This window comes from Balaenoptera musculus, chromosome 13 (genome assembly GCF_009873245.2).
Source record: "Balaenoptera musculus isolate JJ_BM4_2016_0621 chromosome 13, mBalMus1.pri.v3, whole genome shotgun sequence".
NCBI lineage: Eukaryota > Metazoa > Chordata > Mammalia > Artiodactyla > Balaenopteridae > Balaenoptera > Balaenoptera musculus.
The window spans coordinates 14,226,497-14,253,703 of NC_045797.1; the positions used below are offsets into that span (position 1 = coordinate 14,226,497).

General features: G+C 48.4%; 1 protein-coding gene across 4 annotated transcripts in view; it reads left to right on the plus strand.

The window, feature by feature from the left end:
• REEP1 (receptor accessory protein 1) overlaps positions 1-27,207 on the plus strand; it is a 113,912-nt gene that overhangs the window by 77,314 nt on the left and 9,391 nt on the right. The window contains exons 6-8 of one of the 4 annotated variants that reach the window (XM_036873236.1): positions 14,080-14,130; positions 20,354-20,531; positions 25,139-25,174. In XM_036873236.1, the coding sequence (XP_036729131.1) occupies positions 14,080-14,130; positions 20,354-20,531; positions 25,139-25,174 (265 nt within the window). The remainder of the gene's footprint in view (positions 1-14,079; positions 14,131-20,353; positions 20,532-25,138; positions 25,175-27,207) is intronic. The other 3 variants (XM_036873237.1, XM_036873238.1, XM_036873239.1) reach the window with 3 other exon arrangements.

Below are 27,207 nucleotides of genomic sequence, written 5' to 3' on the forward strand. Positions count from 1 at the left end.
TGGGGTCCCATTGAAAATCTGAGGGGAAAAAGGGTGAATCTTGCCCCCAGAAAACTGCACACCCACACACACAAATGATTTATGCAATACTGAGAGGTTCCCAGAGCCCCTGAAGCTCATCTGTGGGTCTCATGTTAAGAACCTCTAAAGTACTTGGAGTGTAATCCTTGGACGAAGAGAAGAGAGAAGGGGAGGGGAGGGAGCTCTTCTCTGCAATTTCCTAAGGTGCCCTGGGAGAGTCACCTAAATAGACAGGTGCAGAGACTTATCACCTGAGTGAGTGGGTGCACTCCATGCTCACGTGGCCCCACAGATCCAGGGGAAAGAACCCAGGGTCCTAGAATAAGCTGAGTGGTTCAAACGTGGAGGACAATGATATGTGTAGCAGCAGTAACTAGAGGTAGAGGAGGTTTGGAATAAATACTGGTCTTGTGGGATATTGTGATATAAGCAATTACCTCCTTCTTTTTTCCACCCAGCCCTGTTCAAAGGCCCTCCATGTTCCTTCCCAGCTTCCTCTCCCATCACATTCTCCTTGTCGTTTTGTCAGCTTCTCGTTATGTGCTCAGCCCTGAAAAATTAAATTGGTAGATGTTTACTCTCAGAGCAAATTCAGCAGGTTGCCCTAGTGTTTCCTGGTGACAACACCTTCCTCCAAATCCAAAGGTAGAGTAGGGGTCTACAGTTGGCTGACGGTGGAGGAAAGGCAGTTATGCTTATGTCTGGAGAGATACGATGGTTGGGAGGTGAACTGTATTAGCAAAGGGAAGCTATGAGTCCTGGGTGGCGATGTGAGGGTTTGGGGGAAAGAGAGGGTAGAGCTGTGAAAGGGTTTGGAAGAGGACGATTAATACAGATTTTCATGATCCATGGGCTCCCGGTGGATGGTGGGATGGAGGGTGTTTTTTTTGTTTGTTTGTTTTTTTGGGGTTTTTTTTAACATCTTTATTGGAGTATAATTGCTTTACAATGGTGTGTTAGTTTCTGCTTTATAACAAAGTGAATCAGTTATACATATACAATATGTTCCCATATCTCTTCCCTCTTGCGTCTCCTTCCCTCCCACCCGGATGGAGGGTGTTGATAGCCAGTTGGGTCAGGGGACTGAGCTGGGTTTTCTGGGTCCTGAACCAGGGAGAGGCACTTTAGGAGCATTTCTGGGAGAAAAACTTAGCACACAGGGCTGGGAGTTTGAAAAGCACCTTCCACATAAAGTCAAGGAGTTCTGCAGACAAAGGCTGGCGGGGAGACAGGATAACCAAAGGGGAGTGATTCCTATTTCAGAGAAGGACCAGGTGCTTCTGTAACACAGAACCATAGTGAAGTGTTCCGCTGGTACCTGGAGGGGCCCTGTCCACCTTAGGTACAACAGTAGCTGGCAAAGCGATGAATCCCAATGAGTATCATTGGAGGGGAAATTCCGCTTTGGTATCTGGAGGAGATGTATCAGGATTTACAAAGAGCAGTGAATTCCAAGATCCTTCTGTTTGAGGTGCAATTGTTTTAGGCTTTTGTGTTTAAGCTGAAAGAAAAGAGAACTCAGAATTGCTAAATTCTGAATTCATCAGGCTAACTTTGCCACATAAAGCTACAGAAGCCTCCCAGGCCCTCTCTCCACCCCATCTTCTTTGCTTCTGCACCTGAAGGAAGATAGGTTACTGCTCTTTTCTCAGCTCAGTTGTAGAACATCAATGTGGTATATTTATCAGGGCGGCTCAGTACGGGTCACCAGGCCACTCAGCCGTGTGTGTAAATTATATTCTTATGGTAATTCTGTAGGGCCATCCTTTTCCAGGTCTGCCTCAAGCTGGAGCCTCCTGAGTCTTGATACCGTCTTGGCCAGTCACTGCCAGTCCCTCTGACCACCAGCCTAGGCCTCCAGCCGGGCACCTTACAACTAACCTGAAGGAAGCTCTAGATAGTCTGAAACTTGCCTCAGAAAATAACTGCTCATTAGTTCTTTCTAGTTGGGCTAAAGTAGTGAGGGATGCCTGCTTCCTGCTGAATTTGGTTTCAGACAAGAAAATTTTCTGCCTTGTGTGGGCTTTGCGTTTCCTCTCTAAATATCTTGAGAGAGAAAACACTCTTTCCCCAAAATAATGCCCTCTTGTCAGTCGCTGTTAGACTGAGGAACAAATCCTGAGAGCAGGTGCGGGGATTAAGAAGAGACGGGGTCAGGAGGGTGGTGTACAAGCACACACACACTTTATCTCCCATCAAAACTCTTTTTATAGATTGCAGTAGGCAATACACATTTTTGTTAAAATCACAAGACAGAATCATCGGACAGTATTTCCTTAATGTTGAAGTTATAGTACAAAATATTCTGCGAACCAGAATATAAACATGCGTGAGAACAGACTGTGATTACCGAAACATGCCAAGGACAAACTATAGTTAGAGAAACCGCAAGCAACCTCACGGTCCAAGACTCATATCTTCTCTAATAACTCTTTCGGGTCCTGTCAAGAATTAAGCAGGACTTTGTCATGCTTTAAGCTGCAAGGACTGTGTCAGCTTGCAACTGGTTCCCAACATGTCCCCCTTCCTTATTTATTTATTTTTTTTAGCATGAGGGTAAGGTTTTTTTTTTTAATTAATAGACTTTTACTTTTTTTTCTTTTAAGTATTTATTTATTTATTTATGGCTGTGTTGGGTCTTCATTTCTGTGCGAGGGCTTTCTCTAGTTGTGGCAAGCGGGGGCTACTCTTCATCACGGTGCGCGGGCCTCTCACTATCGCGGCCTCTCTTGTTGCAGAGCACAGGCTCCAGACGCGCAGGCTCAGTAATTGTGGCTCACGGGCCCAGCTGCTCTGCGGCACGTGGGATCTTCCCAGACCAGGGCTCGAACCCGTGTCCCCTGCATTGGCAGGCAGACTCTCAACCACTGCGCCACCAGGGAAGCCCCCCCCCCTTCCTTATTTTTTAATGTGAGGTGGTAGAGTCTGACTCGGAGTTCTGCATTTGCTCGTAAGCCAGTTCACAGGAGGACTGGAAAACAACAAATACACAATAATATTAAAATACCAATAACAATTATAGGATAAAGGAGGTTAATAAGAGAACTCGGGGCAAAAGTACGTGTAATCTGGGTAAATATGTCTCGAGCAATTTCCACTGGATTTACATCTAGGGGAACTGCATGCTGGATATTTGTGATATCCTCATGTAAGCGAACAATATCAAGGGATAGATTGGAATGAGACCAAATTCCCAGTAAATGATTCTTAATCTGAGGCCAAGGCCATTGCGAATGATTATATGGCTTAGCGGTTACACAGATTGCAGAAAATTCTGCATGACAATGCATAGAAAAGGCAGTTTTTAAAGCAGCTAATTGGTCTCCAAGAATAAGAGCAACTTCTTCCAATGCATTAACACGACTTTCTAATTTTCTATCAATAGAGTCCTGAGTTCCCAAAGCATTAGAGACATTAGTGGCTAAGTTATTCACAAATGTGGCAGTATGGATACTTTGAGTCAGCGCAGTAGAAGCAGCTACAGAAGCAATAACTGCAATGAGCGCTGTAATTCCAGCCATAAGTAGCCCCAAAAATCGCTTGGGCCATTGTAAAAGAAGGGGAAGTTCATGACCTGCAAACCTGAATTAGAATACTAAGGACCTGCAACATTTACAGGGAGCATAACAAAGGGAGGCTGATGAACAAGAAGAAATCCCCGATTGGACTCCCCCGTGGTTATACAATTTGTCAAATTACAATTATCACGATGTATGTCATAAAACCCTTTTTTTTCGAAAACGTACACAGAACCAGTAAGAATAGCATAGGGTGATGGAACACCAACCATAACAAAAGCGGTTAAATTCCGAACAGGATGTTGTCGAGTCGCATTCTCTTCGTATGGCGAGGGAGGGAATTCACCATCAGGTCCGGATCCATAATGGAAGGAAGGGAGTTCTCCATTTGGTCCGGATCCCTAGAATCTCACCAGGCACTCAGGCACCCAACGAGGATCCTCAGCGTCCCTAGGAAACACACAAACATGCCCTCGTCCCCATATTAATACAGGATCTGGACCATTCCATTGATTAGTAAGAGGATCCCGCCAACGGACTTCAACAAAAGACAAGGCACGAGGATGCCAAAATCTTTCTGCAGCTGTCTGTCCTTGCTTATCTACGTTCAAAAAATTTAAAGTATATAAAGAACGTCGCAATAAATTGTGCAGGGTTGTGGTATATTCCCCCTTCTTTATTTTAAACCCCAAAGAAGATATATCTTCCCCCTGCTTAGAAGCTTGAAATAAAGCAGTTTGGAGTGGAGAAGAAAGACTCACAGGCAGAGAGAAAGTAGAAGAAACAGACATAGACCCCCGAGCCACTGAGGGAGGCTCATCAGGAACTTTCGTTGGCAAGGAAAAACCAGAAGAATGCGCAACAGGGGCTAGGGAAGCATCTTGAGTAACATCATGTAAATGTTTTACCCAAGTTAAAGCTTGGGCTAGAGCAGTAAATGAAGTTTTATCTAATATAGGGAAGTTTTCAGATCCCGCAGGTGCATTCTTAAGGGCTGCAAAAATGCCATCATCAGAATCAGGATTGTGATATCGTGCAGCCTCTTCCTCCAATTCAGCCTCATCCTCTGAGGATAACTTATCATCATCCTCCAGGGACTCTGAAGATGGCATGGTCGCCAAAAAGGGAGGCGCAGTAGGAAAGACAGGCTCAGGTTCCTCAGACAAATTTTGTAACTGAGGAGCAGAAGGAGAGCGGCGTAAAGACGCTGCTTTGAATAACTTCTGAATCTCATGAGTTGGGTCAAGACAGTCCCTTATCAAATTCCAAAGTGAAAAAGTATCTACAGGAACCTTAGAAGGTCCATGAAGTGAATAGAAAGTTTTCAATTGCTGACCTATTTTTTCCCATGTCTGAATATTAACAGTTCCTCCTTCCGGGAACCATGGACAAATTTCCTGCACAAAATGAAGAAAACGATCAAGCTGTTTATGCGTAACCTTAACGCCCCAAATGGATAACGTAGAGTACAGTAGCTGAATGAACAGTTGTCGTTCCTTAGATCCAGTTTGCCCCATTTTTACTCCTGATGAGAATAAAACAGAAAGAAAAACTACCTGTAAAACATCCCCCGGCGCAATCTCATTTACCTTATGCGTGCACGCGAAGTATCTCCGGGGTCCCTCTCAACAGCCCACGTACTCAGGTCCCTGTTCAGGCGCCACTTGTCAGTCGCTGTAAGACTGAGGAACAAGTCCTGAGAGCAGGTGCGGGGATTAAGAGGAGACGGGGTCAGGAGGATGGTGTACAAGCACACACACACTTTATCTCCCATCAAAACTCTTTTTATAGATTGCAGTAGGCAATACATGTTTTTGTTAAAATCACAAGACAGAACCATCAGACAGTATTTCCTTAGTTTTGAAGTTATAGTACAAAACATTCTGCGAACCAGAATATAAACATGCGTGAGAACAGACTGTGATTACCGAAACATGCCAAGGACAAACTATAGTTAGAGAAACCGCAAGCAACCTCACGGGCCAAGACTCATATCTTCTCTAATAACTCTTTCGGGTCCTGTCAAGAATTAAGCAGGACTTTGCCATGCTTTAAGCTGCAAGAACTGTGTTAGCTTGCAGCTGGTTCCCGACACCCTCTGTTTTTGCAACAGATGTGTACTTAAAAAAAAAAAGAAAAGAAAAAGAAGAAGTAAAATTCAACCTGGCTGAGGGATAGATCAGTGGTTTCCATAGTAACAATGGACCACTCCAGGCCGCGGCCAAAGGATGATAAGTCATCACTGGGTTCAAATCTGGCTTTAGTATCCAAACCACCTGGGAAGCTTTGTTTTTCATTTTTAAACAGATTCTCAGATATGCTGAATCAGAATCTCAGGCAGTGAGCCCTTGAATCTCTATTTTTAACAAGTTCCCCAGATGATTTTTAAACAGCCAACTCGGACTTCCCTGGTGGCTCAGTGGTTAAGAATCCCCCTGCCAATGCAGGGGACATGGGTTCGAGCCCTGGTCCAGGAAGATCCCACATGCCGCGGAGCAACTAAGCCTGTGCGCCACAACTACTGAGCCTGCGCTCTAGAGCCAGCAAGCCACAACTACTGAGCCTGTGTGCCACAACTACTGAAGCTCCTGTGCCTAGAGCCCTTGCTCCCCAACAAAGAGAAGCCAGCTCGATGAGAAGCCCTTGCACCGCAATGAAGAGAAGTCCCCGCTCACCGCAACTAGAGAAAGCCTTCGTGCAGCAACAAAGACCCAACACAGCCAAAAATAAATAAGCAAAATAAATAAATATATTTAAAAAAATAAATAAATAAAATAAACAGCCAACTCTTTACAGGTCATTGCCTGAGGGCCCATCCAGAACCATACACCACAGGTGATTAGGGTTAAAACAGTTAACTTCTTTAACATTCCTGGGATGCAGATTTAGCTCCTTAGAAGCATTAACCTTGAGAATGAGAAAGCTGAGTCCAGAACAACCTTGTCGATTACCCCAGGGGAACAATCAAAGCAATTTTGTGAAAAAAAGACACTCTGCCTGGTCACAGTGGCTAGGGTGACCATATAATGTTCAAACAGGACACATCTGAGAGTGAAACGGTGCTGTAATTATTATGCTGGAACAACAGGTAGAAACTAGGTCTGTTCCAAGCAAACCGGGATTTATGGTCGCCCTACTCATGGTTCCATTTTACATCTCTTGGACCCTGCCTGTCTCCTCCCAGAAAACACCCTCAACCTACAAATCAGTTCTCACTGTAAATATCCACTGCATTTAGCCAAACAGTTGCAGGAGAGAGGGTGAGGTGACTGAGAGCCTCTCTCTGAGTTCAGACAGATTGAAGGGAGGCTGGGACCAGGTGACCGGATGAGGAGGGTCACTCCTTCCTCATCTGCTCTACTTTCCATCCTTTGATGGCTCCCCAGGAGGAAACTGCAGAGCTTAACCAGAAGAATGAAAGATCTTCTGCCTACACTTTTAGTTAATTCTTTTTTTCCTTATAACCTTGAGCCCTGAGCCCTTTCTCTAAAAAAATGAAAGTTTGCAGGGTTTTTGGATCATCATGAAGTGTGAAGAAGCTTTGTAAACCATATCACTGTACAAATATAAGTTGTTATTAATGTTAATGTTTTATCTTAGAATAGAAAAGCTAAAACAAACAAACAAAATTACACGTTGGAAATTTCTCCCCAGGCCTATTAACCCCCAGCCCACCCCCCCAGTTTTCCCCAAGGTCTAATCCTTGCCCCCGGGAAGTAGTGATGGATGCATTTTTTCTTTCAGCAAAAGCTGCTCTGTCTCCTTCCTAGGGACACACTTCGCTAGTACCTTCTTTCTAAGTGTCCCTAGTCTCTTGGCTGGCTCTGAGCTTAGATATTAGCTGTTTCCCAGCCAGTAATTCCACCCAGAGGGAAAATTGAGCCCCACGTCTTTTTAAGACTAGAATTGGAAATCTCTCTCTTTTTAAAAATAATGCTCTAGAAACTCATTAGTTAAGCAAAACACATTCTCACGGGAAGAGAAACAATAGTGAGAAAAACCAATTGATCCAGAGTTTTAAAACTGTCAGGTAGTTTTAAAACTGACTTCCCTGGCGGTCAAGTGGTTAAGACTACGCCTTCCAACGCAGGGGGTGTCGGTTCAATCCCTGGTCGGGGAACCAAGATCCCACGTGCCTCGTGGCCAAAAAAAATCAAAACATAAAAAAAAAGAAAGAAACAGAAGCAATATTGTAATAAATTCAATAAAGACTTGCAAAATGGTCCACATCAAAAAAAATCTTCAAAAAAACCCCAAAAAACTGTGAGGTATCCAGTCCACCTTATTCCCCTTGACATTTGAACCATATCCTAGGTCTCTTCCACCTGCCCACTTCTCAGGCCTGGTAAACCAATCTTGCTTTTTACCTGTCTCATAACTTGAAAAATAATGCCCTTTTACTTTCCCTGGAGATCCTATCCCTAGAACAGTTCCACTGCTGCCAATTGCGTTATTAAAGTCACCTGTTTAAGACAGCTGGTCTAAGTAGAGCTGGCATTCTGTGAATTAGGGATGCTTCTTCCCCAGATTGCGTGTGGGATTTTTCCCCCCTAGAATCTAGTATTTCCTGTTAGATTGTGAGCTTCTGGCCATGAGTGACTCTGGACTCTTTTCCTTTGTTTCTTGCTTAGAAAAAACCCAAAACCAAAAACCAAACTTTGCTAACTTCTCTGGTGTTTTGCACTCATTAAACCTTGTTGATTGATCTGAAGAATAAACTTTTTGATGCCTCCAATCCTGCTCCGCCCAAAATGGTAGCCACTTGCCATGTGTGGCTATTTAAATTTAAATTAATTGAAATTAAGTAAATTTTAATATGCAATTCCTCTGTCTTTACTCACCCCCTTTCAAGTCCTCAGCAGCCAGTGTGGCTTGTGGCTGACACAGGGATAGAACGTTCCCACCATTGCAGAAAGTTCTCTTGGGCAACACTGTCCCAAGCCCTCTGTTTAGCCTCTTGGGTTCTCTTTTGCCTTATTTCCATCTTCTTGCCTGCAGTGCTCTGCTTTGACAAGGGCCCCTCCCTTACCCACTCAGCCCTTTGGGGCCTCTGTATATGAGGTTCATGAGGAAAACAGGGAGATGGAGACTCAGCCTATAGCATTGCCCATGGTGGATCTTTCATTTCTTCATCTTCTCCCCTGGTCCGGCTCTGCTTTCACACCATGACCTCCACTTTGCTGACTTGCCAGCCAAAGCTCAGGTACTTTGCCTGCAGTTATGGTCAGTGGCCACCAGGGTATAGCCAAGCCTTGGTTATAGCCCTAGCATCTGAACATCTAGGCACAATCACAGAGAGATAAATTATAGTGTTTCCCCACTCATTAAAAAAAAAAATTCCCACTCAATTTTGCTTTAAAAACAAACTCTTTAAACAGTTCAGCATAAATAGTTTTAAAAAATGTCCTCTCCCTCTGATCCTTATTTTTTATCCATCACTGCTTTATCTAAACCTCTTGCTTGAATAAAAATACTGCTTTCAAATGACATGGAACTTTATTCTTGGAACCAGAAGCTCATTCTGGAAAGTTCATAAGCCTCGTGATTTGGGGCTTCTGACCAGACTGGAGTTGTTTGCCTTTGCCTTTGTTTTTTTTCTTGCCAAAAAAACCCCACAAAAGACAAAAGCAAAAACTACCTGTTTACGATTAATCAGAGGGCAGGTGTTAATTTTCTTTTTATAAAACCTCCCTGTATCCGCTCATGCTTTGAATGTATTTCCAAGGAAGAAGAGAAGACTGCTGTCCCTTCTGGGTCCCTGCGTCTCCCTTGTCTGGCTTCGCACACTTGTGTGTGCTGAATCTAAGTGGCTGAGGACTCCAGGAAGTTTCATGCTTGTCCCCTTCACCCCTCAGAGGAACATTTCCCAGCCTCTGCGCTAGCTTATGTCAAGTTAGCCCTCTTTCTTCTGTTTTAGCCAAGGACTGTGTGACATAAAATAAATATTTAGGGCTTCCCTGGTGGCGCAGTGGTTGAGAATCTGCCTGCCAATGCAGGGGACATGGGTTCGAGCCCTGGTCTGGGAAGATCCCACATGCCGCGGAGCAACTAGGCCTGTGAGCCACAACTACTGAGCCTGCGCGTCTGGAGCCTGTGCTCCGCAACAAGAGAGGCCGCGACAGTGAGAGGCCCGCGCACCGCGATGAAGAGTGGCCCCCACTTGCTGCAACTAGGGAAAGCCCTCGCACAGAAACAAAGACCCAACACAGCCAAAAATAAATAAATAAATAATTAAAAAACAAAACAAAACTAAAAAAACCTTTCAAAGAGCATCTTTGGGCAGTGTTTCTAATTTAAATTTAAAAAAATTAATATTTAGAGTTCACCATGGCAACCATTTAAACACCAAGACTACATAAACTGTTATGGACAACCTGCTGAAAAAATTTAGGTAGAGGGTAGGGAATACTTCCCTCCCAGACAAATCAGCTTGCACTGGAGCTTATTTCCGAAACAACCTGAAGCAGCACCAAGCAAGCCTTGTCCACTGTGGTTCTACCATGCTCGCCTTTGCTACTCAACACCCTGTCTTCCTCCCGACGTTTCTACTTGGAATGTTACCTCACCTTACTCCACTCCATAGATGGTGAGGTGCATTAAAACAAACGAGACTTAGTCTCACAAGTCAGCAGAAGGGCTGGCACTCACGCGGAGTTGCTGGTCTGATATCACTTGCCCAATCTCTGTTCCAAGTTTGCCTGTGGAGATCATATGTAGCTGGATGCATCGAGGGTCCCAGTGGAAAGAGGGAAGCCCACCTGCCTGCCTGACTTCTGAGAAGAGCCTGGTTGAACCTAGGAGGTCTGAGAAAGCACTTTTAGGATCAACTTGAGCGGGAAGAGCTATTTCTTGGCTGTGGCGATGCACCTTCCTTCTCGGTCACCTCCTCCTCCCTGAATCCTGTCTCCTGTCTCTCCCTCCCTCCTCCCCTCACTCCCTCAGTGTTGGGGGGAATTCTCCAGGGCCCCACCTTGCTCTCCTCTCCATCCCAGAGCCACCTCATCCTTTCCCTCACCTTCAGCTGTCAGCACCTGATGCTCCTGGTTCCCAGATCAGCTTCTCTCCCAGGTCTCAAGTCCAGCATTTCTGGTTCTCTGAACATCTCCTCCCTGTCTCCTGGTACCTTCAGTCAACATCTCTCTAACTCCAAATCTGTCCCTCCTCTTGTGTCCCAAATTTCTGATGATGACAAAATCACCATCCTCTCTGGACCCCAAGCTCCAAATCTCAGTCATCTTTGATGCTCCTCCTTCCTCCGATTTACTCTTCAAGTCCTGCCCGTTTGATACCCCTTCCGTCCTTCCTTCCAGGCCCTCTTCCAGGCACCCTCCCTTCTAGCTTGGACTATTGCAGTAGCCACTCAAGGGGTCACTGCCACTCTCCCTTCCTGTTTGAGGCCTGTGCATTTGGCCCTGATCCCAGCCTTCCTGTCTAGTCTCTCCTGACCTTTCTGGTTCTTGTATACTGTACTTACAGCGCCACCTTCAGTGCTGTTCTAGAAATAGCAACTCTGCTGTTTCTAGAATTTTCTCTTTCCTGCCTCTACTGATGCTAGTTCATCTGCCCCTGTTCCCACCTGTTTGAAATCCTGTCCACCCTTCAAGGTCAAGAGCCACCTCCGTCACAGCAGCCTCCTTAGATTCCTGGTGGAACTGGTCTCTCACTTCATGGCACCCCAGTGGCCCTCTTGTAGTCATTTATAGCCATGTCTTATCTGCACCCCTACTAGGTGCACAGTAAGTGGTAAAGGAATGAAGGATGGCTGTTCATATTTTTAGCTGTCACAGCCAGGAGAGCAGTGCTTAGCAACAAGTATGGGCTTTGGAAATATGCAGACCCAGGTTAAAAAAATCCCAGCTCCAGGACTTCCCTGGCGGTCCAGTGGTTAAGATTCTGTGCTTCCAATGAAGGGGGTGCATGTTCGATCCCTGGTCAAGGAATTAAGATCCCACATGCCACGTGGCCTGGCCAAAAAAAAAAAAAAATCCAGCTCCCCCACTTGCTGTTGCACCTCTATGAGCCTCAGTCTCTTCACCTGCAAAATGGGCATGATAATGGTTTTTGCCACAAAATAGTCATGAGTCGATGTCCATAGAGACTTCCCAGGAGGCAGAGCTCATGCTGAGGCTACCTGTTAGTCACTTCTTCTGTGTCAGTTTGCTCTCTAAGGTTGATCATGATCTTCACTCACTGTTGAACCAATAAGAGAAACAAGTCCGATGCTGGCATTGGGAAGTTATTTACAATCCAGACTCTTGTGGAGACGAGGCTGTCTCCTGCTTGTGTGGATCTCTTCCCGTCTTTTCTCTGTGGTGCGGTAGCTTGGGCACAGTTGGGGCGTTGCCTGTGCCCTTGTCCCTCCCTGTCCACCTTGCCTGTGCTGTGTGGCCCTGGGCAAGCCACTCTCCCACCCTGGGCCTCAGGTCCCTCATTGCTCTGGGCCCGACTTCCGCCTCCTGCTCAGCCTTGAGGTGAGCAGTGTCTGAGTGGCAGCGTCTATATAACACGTGAGCCCCTGCCCCAGTCCCCACCGAGAAAGAGAGAGAGAGAGAGAGAACGAACAGGAAGGAGCCTTAGGTGCACTTACTTCACAGGGGAGGACACTGAGATCCCAGTGCTGAGCGGCTGCCCAAGGTCATGCTGCTGTTAGATGCTGCCCAAGGTCATGCTGCTGTTAGATGCTGCCCAAGGTCGTGCTGCTGTTAGATGCTGCCCAAGGTCATGCTGCTGTTAGATGCCGAGCTGGGCTGAGACGGATACTCCAGTTCCCAGTCCTGTGTTCCTGCATCACTCCAGACACCCCCATGGCCCCCCCCTCCACACACACTGAACTGACAATTCCTGACCACATTCTGCTTGGATCACACCCCCAGGCCCTGAGGCCCCACGGCTGAGAGCCTGAGGGATGCCTGTCTGAGAATTCTAGAGCCAGTCACAGCCCAGGGTGCTTTTAAGGTTGTCTGCCTGCTCTTCTGACCGTTTTATCTGGGACACCTCTAGGAGTTAAGAAGGTACATTCATATGCAAAAGACAGCCAGCAACTGCCCCCAAGGCAGGCTCCCACTTTGCCTTGAGGCAAGGCTGGGGCCACGCTTAAATGCAGGTGGTGGGTCGCAAGTTACGTTAAGAGACTAAAGATAGTTTCTTTAAAGCTTTATCACTGTGTCCTAATATAACATTGTAAATCAACTGTACTTCAATAAAAAGAAAAAAGAAATTAGGATATTGAAAAGCAAAACAAATAAACACACAAAGCGTCATCACTGTGATAAAGTGGGAAGTTGTAAATGTAGCTCCACTTTTCACTGAGCAAATTTGTCTTGTGGATGCCCCACCTTTGGGTCCCCTACTCCACTCCTGCTCCTTGAAGAGAGATCTGCCACCACTTTAACCTCCCCTCAGGGCCTGGCCTCTCCAAGGAGGAAGCGTGGACCAAGCAGAGCTTCCAGCTGCATCTCTCTGGCGGCCTTCTACACATGAGGGCTGGACAGCTGCTGCGGGTGGAGTCCTTCCCGGTGACCCCCGAACGCCATCACCTGGGTGCTGGCCTGACTCAGATGACCAGGCCGTGCTCTGCTTTACAGGGACTCTGCTCATCTGTGTGCTGTCATTGTGCTGCACAGCCCTGTGTCACTTCCCAGATCCAGGTCCTCATGTCCTCGGCAGCTGCTGTCAGCACCTCAGATCCAGCCTGGCCTCAGGTGTTGGCCAGTGTTCCCACCCGGCCTTCCCTCACCAGTTAATGTTCATTTTTGCACTTCATCTCCCGTTAAGGGCACTTCCGGTCTTTATTGCAGACATCCATGTGCCCACCTCCAACCTGAGGAAGGAAGGCAGAGCAGATACCAGGGGCCGTTCTCCATGTGTGCCACGCAGTGTGTCCAGAATGTTCTCATGACTCTAAAATCCCACTGTCTTCACTTTGCTCACTACTCAGAAACCTTCAGTGGAGCTCTCATGGAAGTCCAAGTTGAGGCAAAATACAGTTTTTCCAGACTGATCTCCCACTCCTCACCAGCACCCGAGCCTCTTCTCCTCAGACTGGTTCAATCGCAGTTTCCCAAATGCACCCGGCTTTTCCACTCTCACACCTTGGCTCCAACCACTCTCTGACCACAGTGTCCTTCCCTCTCTTTCTGATGGTGCAGCCCTTGCCTCGCTCAAGTCTGAGCTCTTGGACGAGGCCTCGCCGGGTATTCTAGCCAACAGTGCTCTGTCTCTGTCGCCTGAACTTCTGTCGCATGTTTTGTCGCCTGTCATTTGCTGTCTCGTACGCGTTTGTGTCTCGATGCCTCAGCCAGACCGTGAGAACCTTGGGAGCAGGAACCGTGTCATGTTTCCTATTCATGTTTGTTTCCCCTGCGGGGCTTCACTCAGAGCTTCAGGTAACACTCCATCAGCGTTGGCTGCGAATGAAGGAGTGAAGAAGTGAGTGAGTGAATGAGTGACTTGTAGGAGGCCAGGGCAGCATGGTGCCCTTCAACCCATTTTGTCGGTTTGGTGCCCATGGCTTTTTTTTTTTTCTTTTCCCCTTTATCAGGTGGTTGGATTCTTTCCTTTTGTCTCCTCTTTGGACCTCAGAGAAGGGCAGGTAACCCCGCTGAGAGATGTGACTAACTCCAAACTGATCCCTTCGGGAAGGGAGGCCAACAGCCACCTGTGCCCACCAGCCCATGGTCTGGATCGGAGCCAGGTGTCTCTCCTCCCGACAGCCGTGTGTGTACATGTGCGTTAATCCCAGAGCCGAGGCCCAGCCAGCCTCCTCCCAGAACCTCTTATTGTGTTGATTTGGTAGCATCTAACATGCAATTAACTTATTTGGTTTTTTGGTTTGTTTGTTTCATGCCTGGAGAATGAATTGAATTTGACGATTGATGCCATGGTGGGAAGGATCCTTTCTCTCTCTTTTGTTTGTTAATCCAATTCTGTGTCATGAACGAGAGGCCCTTGCCTTCCTCCAGCATGTTGAGAAGGAGCCGGCTTGGCCTTGATGTGGAGCATGTATAGCTGTAGAGGTTAACTGTGTTAGCGAGGTGGGAACCCTGTGGGAATTTAGAAGGAAGTACTTTTTTTTTTTCAAATATTTGAATCGCCAGTGGGAAATGTGGTTATGCTGGCGGCTTTGTTATCAATTGCCTGACTCACTAAAGCCTTTTGTCTTCGTTCTCATTGTTATCAGTTGAAGGCAGTAGAAACCATGTGAGGTGAGGTGGGCTAAGCTTTGTGCTCTGCTGGAGCCCCCTCCTGTCACTTGTGTCCTTGTCACTGGTGTCCCTTCCCCTGTGTGTCCCTCTGGAAAAGAGGACGTCGTCAAGGGCTTGCAACCAAACTTAGTAACTGTTGAATCGGGGTTCTGTGGGCCCTAATGGCAGGTATTCTGTTGGTGGTAAATTGTTTTACTTAGAATATCAGCTTTTTAAAGGTCTGGGTTTTCCCAGGAATACACTCCCTCCTCTGACTAAGAAAAGCATCAAAATGTAGAAAATTTGCTGTGTGTTAGCTACATGGATTTCTTATTCCTTACAAATTGGGGGAAGGATTAGGAGTTAAAAGTTCTCAGATTCACAGCATTGCAAATCAACTGTACTCCAATAAAAATTAATTGTGAAAGTTAAAAAAAATATTTACAGTACATATACATATAAATATGTACATAAAAGTACATATGAGTCCCTAAGGTTTATATCTTGGATCCATCTATAAAATTAGAAAAATGTAGTAATTAAATACAAATGAAAGACTACATCAATAAAATTAAAATTGAAATACAGAAAAGATCTCAGATTAATAGAAAATTCAGTGACACAGTTTACTTTTTTTTTTAATTTACTTTTATTTATTTATTTTTGGCTGTGTTGGGTCTTTGTTCCTGCATGCAAGCTTTCTCTGGTTGCGGTGAGCGGGGGCTACTCTTCGTTGCGGTGCACGGGCTTCTCACTGTGGTGGCTTCTCTTGTTGCAGAGCACAGACTCTAAGTGCATGGGCTTCAGCAGTTGCAGCACGTGGGCTCAGTAGTTGCGGCATGCAGGCACTAGAGTGCAGGCTTAGTAGTTGTGGTGCATGGGCTTAGTTGCTCTGCGGCATGTGGGATCTTCCCGGACCAGGGCTCGAACCCGTGTCCCCTGCATTGGCAGGCGGATTCTTAACCACTGTGCCACCAGGGAAGTCCCCACAGTTTACTTCTTAAAGTCCAATTTTCTAAGAGTTTTAGCCAGGAAAAAGAAAAGATTAAAGTAATCAGGAATAGATTCCCCTCCCTTGCCCCCAAGATACTTCTGTGGGATTTCTGGGGCTCTAGGAGCCCAGCTGAGAGAGCCACTGGATCATATGTTGTTGACGTGCCCAGAAAAAAGCAAGGTGAGTCTTTTAAAACAAACAGCATGTAAACAAGCAGCCACAACAAAACTGGGTAGACCATGCTTATAATACTGTGGGGAATAAAGAGGTCAAAGTATGACAATACAAGTAGGAGATTAGTTTTCATGGAAGGCTGTGGATGTGTTCCTTTCTGGTCCCATGAGGCTGGGCTCTAGAGTGCCCATGGGCTCAGTTGCCCCGTGGCATGTGGGATCTTAGTTCCCCAACCAGGGATCAAATTCGTATCCCCTGCATTGGAAGGTAGATTCTTAACCACTGGACCACCAGGGAAGTCCCATCTACTTCTACTTATTAAAAAGACTCTTTTGGAGTCTTTAGACATAGATTTTTCTGTGTGTCACTTTTGTATATGCAATAAAGGATATAGGCACAATAAATTGATTGAAGTCTTTCTAACCTTCACTTTCAGAATCTGATTCTTCTGAATCACTTTTCAACTCCGTTCATCAGTATCCGTTTATGAGGAGGCCACATCGCTCTCTGTGCTTTCTAGAGCGTTGGTGATGCAGAGCTTTTGTCTCTGAGATTTTCATCCATGCTGCTGATACCCATTCTGCCAGTTCTGATGTTGCCATTTTCTTCATCTTACTTGAAGGTGTCAGTGGAACGTGTTTTAGGCAACTTAGACTCAGATTCCTTCTTCAAGTGGGTCTTTTTTTTTTTATCTTTTGGCTGCACCACACGGCATGTGGGATCTTGGTTCCCTGACCAGGGATTGAACCCGAGCCCCCTGCATTGGAGGGGCGGAGTCTTAACCACTGCGCCACCAGGGAAGTCCCAATTGGGTCTTAAATGGTTTGTTAACAGTGAACAGTCAGGAGTTTCCATCGTCTGGTCATGCCTTTGGGAATAACAACCAAGTGCATTCATGTGTAGGCAGTGCCAACAAGGACAAGGCAACAGCAATTGTAAGACCCTCCCTAGTTTTCAGAGGTGAAAAAATGTATGTCTTGTAATTGATGAGAATTATTCACAAGAAGTCTAGGAGTAAATGGGCACTGTCAGTATTCCAGTGACTTAGTGATGCCAAGGCTCCGGGTGGATGTCTCTGTGAGTCTCCTTGTCACAAGGTGGCAGTTCCCACACTCAAAGGCAGAAAGCAGGGATCAGGGTCAGGCCTTTCTCCTTCTGCATGTGAGAGAGAGAAAATATCTTTCCCAGAAATCCCTTAGCAGGTTTCCCCTTACCTCCCATTGGCCAGAACTGCATCACATGGCCATGCATAATAGCTAGGAGGGAGTTTGGGAAATCTGTTTTTTTCTCACCACTTCGAGAACGGAATTGGGAATGACTTTTGGATGGTCAACTAACAGTCTGTCCCACTGTGGTCAAATACATTTGGGATATGCTGAGTCAAACAACCCAAAACACTACGACTTCTCAAAGCTTTTAATATGTGGCTCATTGAATTACAGAATATGTTTTTAAGCTTTTCCAAATTTAGGGAGTCCAAATTTATTTTCCCAAAAATAAGGAACCCAATTTTGCAGAATACCAGAGAACCACTCTTGGCTGTTCCCAGAATAACAAAATGAAGATTCTCAGAGCAGAGCTGAATTGGCTGGTGGAATAAGGTTTGTGGAAAGTGAATGGAGATGAGGTTTGCAGTAGAGACTGAGCAGGGCTGAGAGGTTCACAGATGAAAGGGCTGTATTGATCTGAACCATCTCAGATTGTTTTGATGGGTACTGGCTAATTTGTTTTCAAGAGCCTGTATCCATGCTGCCGTGGTTTCTTCTGAGACAGGACTCAGTCGATACTGAGCTATTATTATCTCCTTTTCTTTCCTAACCTCTACCACTTCCAGTCTTCATGAAACTAGTGATACTGGAGCAGGCCGACTGGCTTCTGGGACTGGAATTGAGTGCTTTGCTGAAATGGTCACGGACCTGTGTGATGCCTGCTGCCTCTTTTCCTCAGATACATTGCTGAGCCTTTGTAAGAGCTGGCAGACCCAGGGAAGGAGTTAGTCTGCCACCAGTTATTTGGACTTAGAATCATGAAGCCCCTCCTAGTTTTTTTGCCCAGAAGTGATCTTTTTTTTTTTTTTTTGGCTGCCCCACACAGCATGTGGGATCTTAGTTCCCCGACCAGGGATTGAACCCATGCCCCCTGTAGTGGAAGCATGGAGTCTTAATCACTGGACCACTAGGGAAATTCCTAGATGTCATCTTGAATGTTTCTGAGTAGAATAATCATGGGTCATTGGCTGATGGATTTGGAGGGGATTATACTGGGGAGCTGGTCTCCCCCCTCATTTTCTTGGCAAAGACCATCCAGCTGTTCTGTCTAGAAGGTGAAGCCTCAAACCCCTTGCCCACCGTTGTTCAGAAGCTGTATCTGAGGCAACCAGGGAGATTTCTGCCTTTCTCACATAATGCCCTCCAAACACCCCTTTGCCTGGATTTAGGATTCTAGTTGTATATATACATTATTTTATTTTATTTTATTTATTTATTTTTAAATTTATTTTTATTTTTGGCTGCGTTGGGTCTTCGTTGCTGCACGTGGGCTTTCTCTAGTTGCAGTGAGCAGGGGCTACTCTTCGTTGCAGTGCGCGGGCTTCTCATTGCGGCAGCTCCCCTTGTTTGTTGCTGAGCACGGGCTCTAGGCACACGGGCTTCAGTTGTTGCTGCACGCAGACTCAGTAGTTGCGGCACGTGGGCTCTAGGGCTCACAGGCTTCAGTAGTTGTGGCGTGTGGGCTCAGTAGTTGTGGCACACAGGCTTAGTTGCTCCGCGACATGTGGGATCTTCCCGGACCAGGAATTGAACCCGTGTCCCCTGTATTGGCAGTTAGATTCTTAACCACTGTGCCACCAGGGAAGTTCTGTATATATATTTGATTATTTAAATAGTTTTCTTTCTGCCGTTGTTAGTTTCCTGGAGACATGGTTTTTTAAGTATCTTTGGTAGGTTGAGAACTTATCATTTTCATATTTTAATGCATCTTTGTTTCATTCTGACATTTTTTCTAAAACTGTCTGCAAGCTCCTTTGTTTTCCCCTTTGCCTCTAATGAACTCATTCTGCGTTTGCTCCTTTAGCTAACTGACTCTTTTGCTAAAGTTACTTCAGTCAATTACTGTGCTTTGTTGGCTCATTTTCATTACTATTTAAGTAAAGTGAAAAAAAATCTCCAAACCCTTCTGCCATCTCTGAAAGCCTCTTACTAATGCTGTCATGGCCCTTGTTGGTTTCATCAATCCCACCCCCCAGCCCAGAGCCCTTGTTAGCTGCTCTCGCTGATTTTGTGCTGATTTGTTGGTTCTTTTCTATCTGCGGTGCCTGTGGTCCCCACGTCCTCTAGCCCTCTAGGACTACTCTTTCCTTCATTATTCAAATAAAATACCTCCGCCCCCCCATCCATGCATCCCATGTACCTATGGGAAGTCTGCATGCCCGCAAGTGTTTCTGAAGATACCCCAGTTTATCAATTTGCCTAGTGGTTACTTGCCTGTCACCTCTTGCTCCAAATCCCAGCCCAGTTCTCAATAATCCACGTCTCCTTACCAGCCCCTCTGCCCTCAGGTTTCCTTCTCCCCCAAACACGAGTCTCCCCCTCCAGCCCCTGAGGCACACCTAAAGCAATGCTCTCATCCCTGGGCCTTCCTGATAATCCTTTCACTTTGACAGATTCTCTCATCCAGACAGCGAGGCCCTTCCCTTTCATACGTATAATGGATTGATCTTGCTTTCCTAAACAAAAGAAGTTTCCCCCTGAGACAGCTTCTGTGGCTCCTTCAGAATAAGAAATGGTTACAGTCAACAGTGTTTTGTTGCCTGTGTGTTTTTTTTTAATATCATCTTTTTCCTTCCTGATTCATTACCTTTGGGTATTTTATGAAGCTCAAATGTGACAGTGGCAGTCAGTGTGACTGATGAACAGTCATGTGAACAGATAAAAGAAATGGCTGTTGTCATACATTTAAAAAATACTGTCTGCATTTTATTTCCTTTGAAAAGAGTAAGGACTGAGCACATAGATTATTAAGTTCCGATATTCCAGCCAGATTCTTGTGTCCTGGGAACTGAGCAAAATGTAGCTCTATAAGGATTTTTATTTATGTAAAGCCTGAGAAGCCGCAGACAAGCCCTGGAGAGTAGGAACCAAAGGCAGAAGTCGTTTCCTCGGCCCTGAGTCTGGCTGAGGCTCTGGCTTATCGTGGGGGGCGTCTGAAGGAGAGGAAGGAGACTGGAGCCAGAAGAACAGTTCCTGAGCCCACAGGAGGCCCTAGAACATTCTGGGCCTGGACCCCCTCAGTGTTCCCTGCAAGTACACCAGGTAGCTGGCCCTCTGCAGAGTATTCCAGAGGACTGGCCTCCACCTTGCTGACTGTCGGAGCCCCCTCTTGGCCTCGGTTGCGCTCGCCCACCACGGCTGCCCTGGTCCGTGGGGCAGGCCTGTGACGTGCGCCCCGTCCTGTGTTGTCTCCAGGGACAGGGTGCCTTGTCAGAGAGACTCCGGAGCTTCAGTATGCAGGACCTCTCCACCATCAGGGGAGACGGCGCCCCTGCTCCCGCAGGCCCCCCACCACCGGGGCCCGGGCGGGCCAGCGGCAAGCATGGCCAGCCTAAGATGTCCAGGAGTGCTTCTGAGAGCGCTGGCAGCTCAGGTAGGTGTCACTTCCCTTCCCCTCTTTTCCGCCTCGTAGGCCTTGCTTTCGTGGAGAGAGACCCAGGCCCCCCTAGGGCCCTTGCCCCGAGGACTCGCCACCCATACAGACGTCCATCAGACCGTGCCAGGCCAGACAAGGGGCAGAGCACCGCTTGGGCCAGGACAGACGGCTGGCCTCGGGGACTCTGATGGGGGGCAGGGTTAGGTGCACCAAAGGGCCCCATCTCCTCCATCTGATTATCTGGGGGGTTTGGGAGGGGTTGTGTAGTAGTACCTGCACCAAGCCTAGAGGCGACAGGCCCAGCTGGACCTGGGCCAGGGCAGCTTTCTCTGTGTTCTTCTTCTCTGACCCCGCACTCCCAGGAGGGCTTACCTGTCATGAGCCCCTGAGCATCTCCTCCCACCCAGCCAGGGCTTACGGCACGGTATCCCTTTTCCCTGCGTGGTATTTCCTGTCCTGTCTCTCGCTCTACCACCTCCTCCCCTCCCTGAGCCCCCCATGCCCCATGCATAACCTCGGCCACCACACGCAAAGGCCGCACTAGCTCTGGGGTCTAATTCCTGTGGAGACCAGGGCTTTACGGAAACCACGCCTCTACCTCGATGTCTGCCCCTGGTAGAGGGGTACCTGGGCCAGGATTGACCTGGAACTTTGTTTAAAAGTGCAGAGTCCTGGCCGCACCCCACCCCCGCCCGCACCAGAGGATTCAGTAGGTCTAGGGTGAGACCCTGGTACATGATGCTGTCGAGGTTGCAGCCACATTTGGGACCCACTGACGTCTGATCCCTCAGTGGGTTTCGGGCTTGTGGAAGGTAGGGGCAGGTATTAGAGGGCTAGGGAGTTGGACCAGGACTCAGGGTTTCCCAGACTGTTCCTTGGGACGATTACGGGGACTTGGCTCTCAGGAGCTGAGCACTGCTGCTGCCAGCAGAAGGGTGATGGGGAGAGAGCTGCAGGGGATTGTTCTGGATCATCACTTCCACCCCTCCACCTTGGTGGGAAACTGAGCCTGGGGGCTGAAACTGGGCCACTGTTGGAATCTCTGGCTGTGACCTGTGCAGGTGGCTAGTCTGCCCTTAAATGTATAAACAGGGACATCCAGGCCACCTAGACCTACGCTGTGTGCTGTGAGGTGCAGCCTACAGGGGCACCTCAGTCCTGCGCCTGGGGTCCTTCCAGGCCCCACCTGACTTGAGGGTCTAAGACATGGATGGGAAAGAGGGAGCCTCACCACTGCCCTGGGAATGACAACCCATGCTCCCCTCCAGGGGAAGGAGAACGGCTCAGGGCCCGGCCCAGCGTCTGCCAGGTTCCAACCCTATCAGGAATGGCCTCTCTACCCCCGGCACCAGGATTGAAGAATGTGGCTTTTCTGTTGGAAGGGAGAGATTTTAACCCTAGCAGGGTTGGGGAGGTGGAGGCTTGGCCATGGGGGTGAGGTCCACCTCAGGTAGGGGAACCCTGTCCCTGTGCCAGGGGAACTTAGTGTGGAATCCCAAAAGGCCAGGCAGGAGGGGACCTTGGGGATCACTCAGTCTGATCCTCTGATTTTACCAATGAAGAGACAAAGACCCAGGGAAGGGAGCTGTCACCAGGGTCACCTGCTGGCGGCATTCTCCTGTGGCCCCCTGACTCCTAGGCCAGTGCCTTCTCTCCACTCACCTGCTGGCCATCAGGTTTCCTTGAGCATCTACAGCTTCTGACCTCCTGGGCACTGTCGCAGAAATAGGGATGTGAAATGCAATTAGATATCGCCTCCACCCTCGGTCAGCTTACCGGCTACGAAGCCTCAAGTGAAAGCTGTCATTGGAAGAAAAAGGGCCCCAATTCCGTGAGGCTCAGTGGGCAGAGCTGGAACCAGTGGGGTAAAGTTCCAAGGGGGTAGCCACTTACTAGCTGTGTGGCCTGGGCAAGCCGTTTATCCTGTCTGCACCGCAGATTCTTTATCTGAACACAGGGAATGACAAGCCCCATTTGTAGGGTTGTCGTGAGGACTCAACCGAAATAATCCATGTAAAGGTGCTTAGGGTTATGCCTGGCACTCTAGGTAGTAGCTGCTGCTATTATTGTTCTTCTTGTTGATATCTAACTCATCTACGGAAGCACTTTATAATATGAAAGTATCCAGGACAGAAATGGGCTGCCTTGTGAGGTAGTGAGATTCCTGACATTGGAAGGGCCCAAACCAAAGTCAAATAGTCATACACCAAAGCTCTAGGGAGGGATTCCTGCTTTGGCGAGGAAGTGGGCCTAGCTGGCCCTACAGTCCCTTTCCCTCTTAGAGTCTATATTGTCATTATAGAGGTGAACGAAGCAGAGGAAGTAGGCTCAGGGAGGTCACACACTGTGCCAAGGCCACGCAGGACTGGAATCCAGGCCTCCTGCCTACACCTCCCCTTGGTGGATTATTCGTGGCAGCTTCAGAACTAGGAAAGAGAGAGGTTTGGTAGGATCGAAAAGGTGATGGATATTACTCAGCCATAAAACGGAATGAAATTTTGCCATTTGTGACAACATGGATGGACCTGAGGGTATTATGCTTAGTGAAATAAGTCAGACAGAGAAAGACAAATACTGTATGTTTTCATTTATATGTGGAATCTAAGAAATGAAACAAACAAATGAATATAACAAAACAGAAACAGACTCAGAGATACTGAGAACAGACCAGTGGTTGCCAGAGGGGAGAGTGGTGTCGGGGAGGGGTAAAATGGGTGGAGAGGATTAAGAGCTACAAAGTACCAGATATCAAATAGATAGGCTACAAGGATGCAATGCACAGCACAGGAGTATAGCCATTATTATTTATAGTATCTGTATACAGAGTATGATCTATAAAAATATTGAATTACTGCACCTGTACACCTGAAACTAACATAATATTGTAAGTCAACTATACTTCAATACGGGAAAAAAAAAAAGGCGATGGGAGGCATCCCCTGGGCTTTGAACATCTTCCCAGACAATCACTAGACGGAAGCGGATTTGGGCTGATTTGTTTGGTTCTGACCCTGCCGCCCTCCGTCCTCTGCCATGCCCCGGGGGACAGGGGCAGCGCTTTGGTTGCAGGTGTGCAGGCCGAGCAGGTAGAGTTCGCAGAGAACCAGAGAGCCTGCTGTGCTCCACACGACCTGCTCTTCTCACTGCCTGCCCTTGGCCGTGGCGCCTGTGATGTCAGGGGGCCGGCAAGGGAGGTGCTGACCTAGCAGGGAGGGTAGGGACCATTGGCCCTCGCCCTGGCTGTTCTGGGCCTAAAATAAAAGTCATCTCGGAAAGAAAGACCAGTGAAAGATGGCCCATGGTCTGGGCGTGGGGCAAAAGCACCCAGATCAGAGGCTCTGGGGCTGTCGTAACCCCAGAGTGGAGGGTCCGGGTGCCTGGGAGGAAGTCAGCCAAAGGAGGCCCAGCTTTGTGTGCCCTCCCAGCGCCCAGCCTCGGATGCCAGGCATGGTCGGGTCGGGGAAACGGCCCCCAGTCTGGGCTTCCATCCTGGCTGAGTGACCCTGGGCCTGTGCAGAGACGGTAAATGCAACACAGCGAGGCAGACGTCACCAAGCAGTCACCACACCTGTTCCCTCTGGGTCTAGATTTCAGCCTCAGAACCTTCCTCAGAATGATACCCCAGATGGCTGCTATCAGAGGATTTGACCTTGGCACAGAAAACGAGCTCAACTCGCTTCAGGTTTCCTCTGGAGAAAAGGCACAGGAATCCCTATCCAGCCTACATCTTAGGCTTGTGAGGAGAGCAGTCAAGGTTATTTGCAAGCCCTGGCGGGTGGCACCTGTTGCAGGCAGGCTGGGAGAGGATGGGCAAGACGCGGTAGCTGCACCCGGTGGAGTTGTGTGCAGTGTCGGAAGCAACGGTTTCAGTGTACATACAGGTAGAGTTTGAAAACACGAGGCCTAGTGAAAAAAGTACAAAACGGAATAAGATATTATATAACAATTTATGTAAAATAAAAATATAGGCCCACTGGTGTAAAATAACACTATGCAGTTTGCATCGCCCACCCTGTAGAATGGACTGGGAGGCATTTTGTCAGACGCCATTTATGGAAAGTCTGGCACGGAACCCCGGGAAGGGTACAAGGGAGTTGAAAAAAATGATCCTTGCCTTCCGTGAACTTGGAGACAGCTTGTATTTAGTGAGCACCTACTGTATACCAAGGCCCAGATGTGCACCAAGACCAGTAGACCGTGTAAGGTAGCAACCAGTTAACCGTTTGGCCGCTTTGAGGGTTCAGCGGTCAGTTTCCTGCAGGTCATTCTGAACTGGGAGACAGAGAGAGGAGGGGCGTCTGGGCAGGCACAGTTGGAGTTATTTCTCAGAGGAAACTTGGACGTCGTCCCCTGCCTTCCCTTGGGCTGCGGGACACAAGGACTGACCCCTGTGGGCCAGGCAAGGTCATTTTCTAGCACCCGAGAGGAAGCTGGATCCGGAATGATCCCCTCCCCCACCTCGGTGTCTCTACAGAGACCCACATTCCTGGGACCCCTGTATTGAACACACTGGGATCCCCACACCTCCCTGGGACCTCCCGGTTTGCCTGGGGCTGGTTCCTGTCAACTGGGGGCTATCACTGATGGTGCCCCCATCCCCACAGTGTGTACCTGCTGCTTCTCCTGCAGGACCCGGAAAGGTGAGTAGACAGCCAGCATCTCTGCAGCGTGAGGGACTCGCCTCGGGAGAAGGCTCTAACCGTGAGCTGGTGTCAGACCTGGGGGCTCCCTTTCAGCTGCAGGGTCTGGGGGTGGAGTCAGGAGGTTAACTCCTTAAAACAGCAAACATGGATTAATTTACAGCGAAGCCAGGCTAGACGTTTGGGAACGGCTTCACTGGGTGGTCTGGCTCAGGGACTCTCAAGAGCTCTGGTCAGGATGTCGGCCAGGGCTGCAACCATCTGAAGGCTTGACTGAAGGTGGCTGTCTTGGGACTGTTGGCTGGAGGCCTCAGATCCTCACCACATGGGCCTCTCTGGGGCTGCTTGAGCGTCCTTACAACATGGCAGCTGGCTTCACCCAGAGTGAGTGATGCAGGAGAGAGAGGGCAAGCAGGAAGCCACAGTACCTTTTAGGACCTGGTCAGAAGTCACACACCACCACTTCTGCCTTATTCTGTTGGCTGGAAGTGAGTCATTAAGTGCAGCCCACACTCCAGGGGAGGGGAATTCATCTCCACCTCTTGAAGGGAGGAGCGTCAAAGAATGTGTGGAGCTATTTTAAAACCATCCCAGGGTCATAGTTCCTTGTGCTCTGGGTGATGATGACACAGGCCCTTACCCAGCTCCTCTGAAGTGATGGAGCCGCAGGGGTTTCGGTCCTTGTGCAGCCAAGGGAGCCCTGGTCCTGCTTTGCCACTTACCAGCTGTGTCACTATGTGCGAATCACCTAACCACTCAAAGCCTTGATTTGCTTCAAATAGAGATAAAGATCCCCGCTTTCCCAGTTCACTGTGCTGTTGTGAAAATGTCTGTGAAAGGACTTTTTGAAGGGTGGTGATGATGATTACTGTTACAGCCAGGAGACCTCAGGGAGGGGAGGGGCCTGGGCTCTCCCCAGCCCGGGCAGGCCCCCGCTGCCACCCTCCCTGGGTGTGGGTGATGGCTTAGCGCATTGTTCTCTCCCGACCTGCTCCTGCGCTTTCCCTGACCTTAACTAGACACGCGAGGGACCAGAGATGGTGCTGGGCTAACCCAGCCCCCTTTGCTCCCCGCAATGAAGGAGCTGCCTTTGGCTCAGAAGGCGAGAGGGGCCGCCCCTGGCCTGCAGCTGCTGGCTGGTGTGAGGGGAGGAGAGAAGCACGCCTGGCGCCCTTGTTGCCTGTGCCCCCAGCCCCGGTGCCACTGAGACGTGGCTCGTGCCTCCCATATCAGTGGAGGGCAGGAGGATGTGGAGCTGCATTCTGAGAAGGGTCCTGTTTTCCCTTTATTTCTTCAGTTTTAAGACTTTTCAGTGCTAAGGTTTTCAAAGGTCTGTAGAAGACATGGGGGTTTTGGAGGCCATAAACCTAACGAGGACAGATGGTCCAAGGAGTCCTGAGCAGGACTGCGGAGACCAGCATCGTGCTGGAACACAGGAGTGTATATATGCTCAGCAAGGATAAAAGAAACGGAGGGGCTGCACGCAGCTGTTTCCAGCACTAGCGGCCAAGACTCGGGCCTGGCGGACATACTAGTTCGTGGGAAACAACCACAGGTGTCCCAGGCAATTATGGTTATTTCTATCTAGTCACCCTTTACAATTTTGAGTTTGTAAATTCCATGAGCCATTCAGAAAGCCTCTCCTTCCGGGACCTTGTCACTTGGGGGACCAGGGAGAGGAGAGCTGCCTTCTCCTCCGTTCTTGCCTCGTGGGCCTGCTCTGTGCTGCCCTCTGCTTGGGGAAGCCCTCGCCCTCCCCATGACACCTGGTGGTTTCATAATCAGAGGCTGCCTTTCCAGTACGTTTAAATAGAATTACAGCTGATTGTGGGAACTGAGTAGAGTTCGGTCTTCCTGGGAGCTGGGGGGATGGGGGCTTCTTGGGGACCGGACAGCAGGTGGGGCACGGTGGAGGCCTCCGGCTGGGGTGGCCCTGCTCAGAGTTGTGATCTGGGAGCCTTTGCCCCAGCCCTGCCTTTCTGGGCCCTCTTGACACCCAGGGCCCTGGAGTTCTTCCCCGTCTCCCTAAGGTC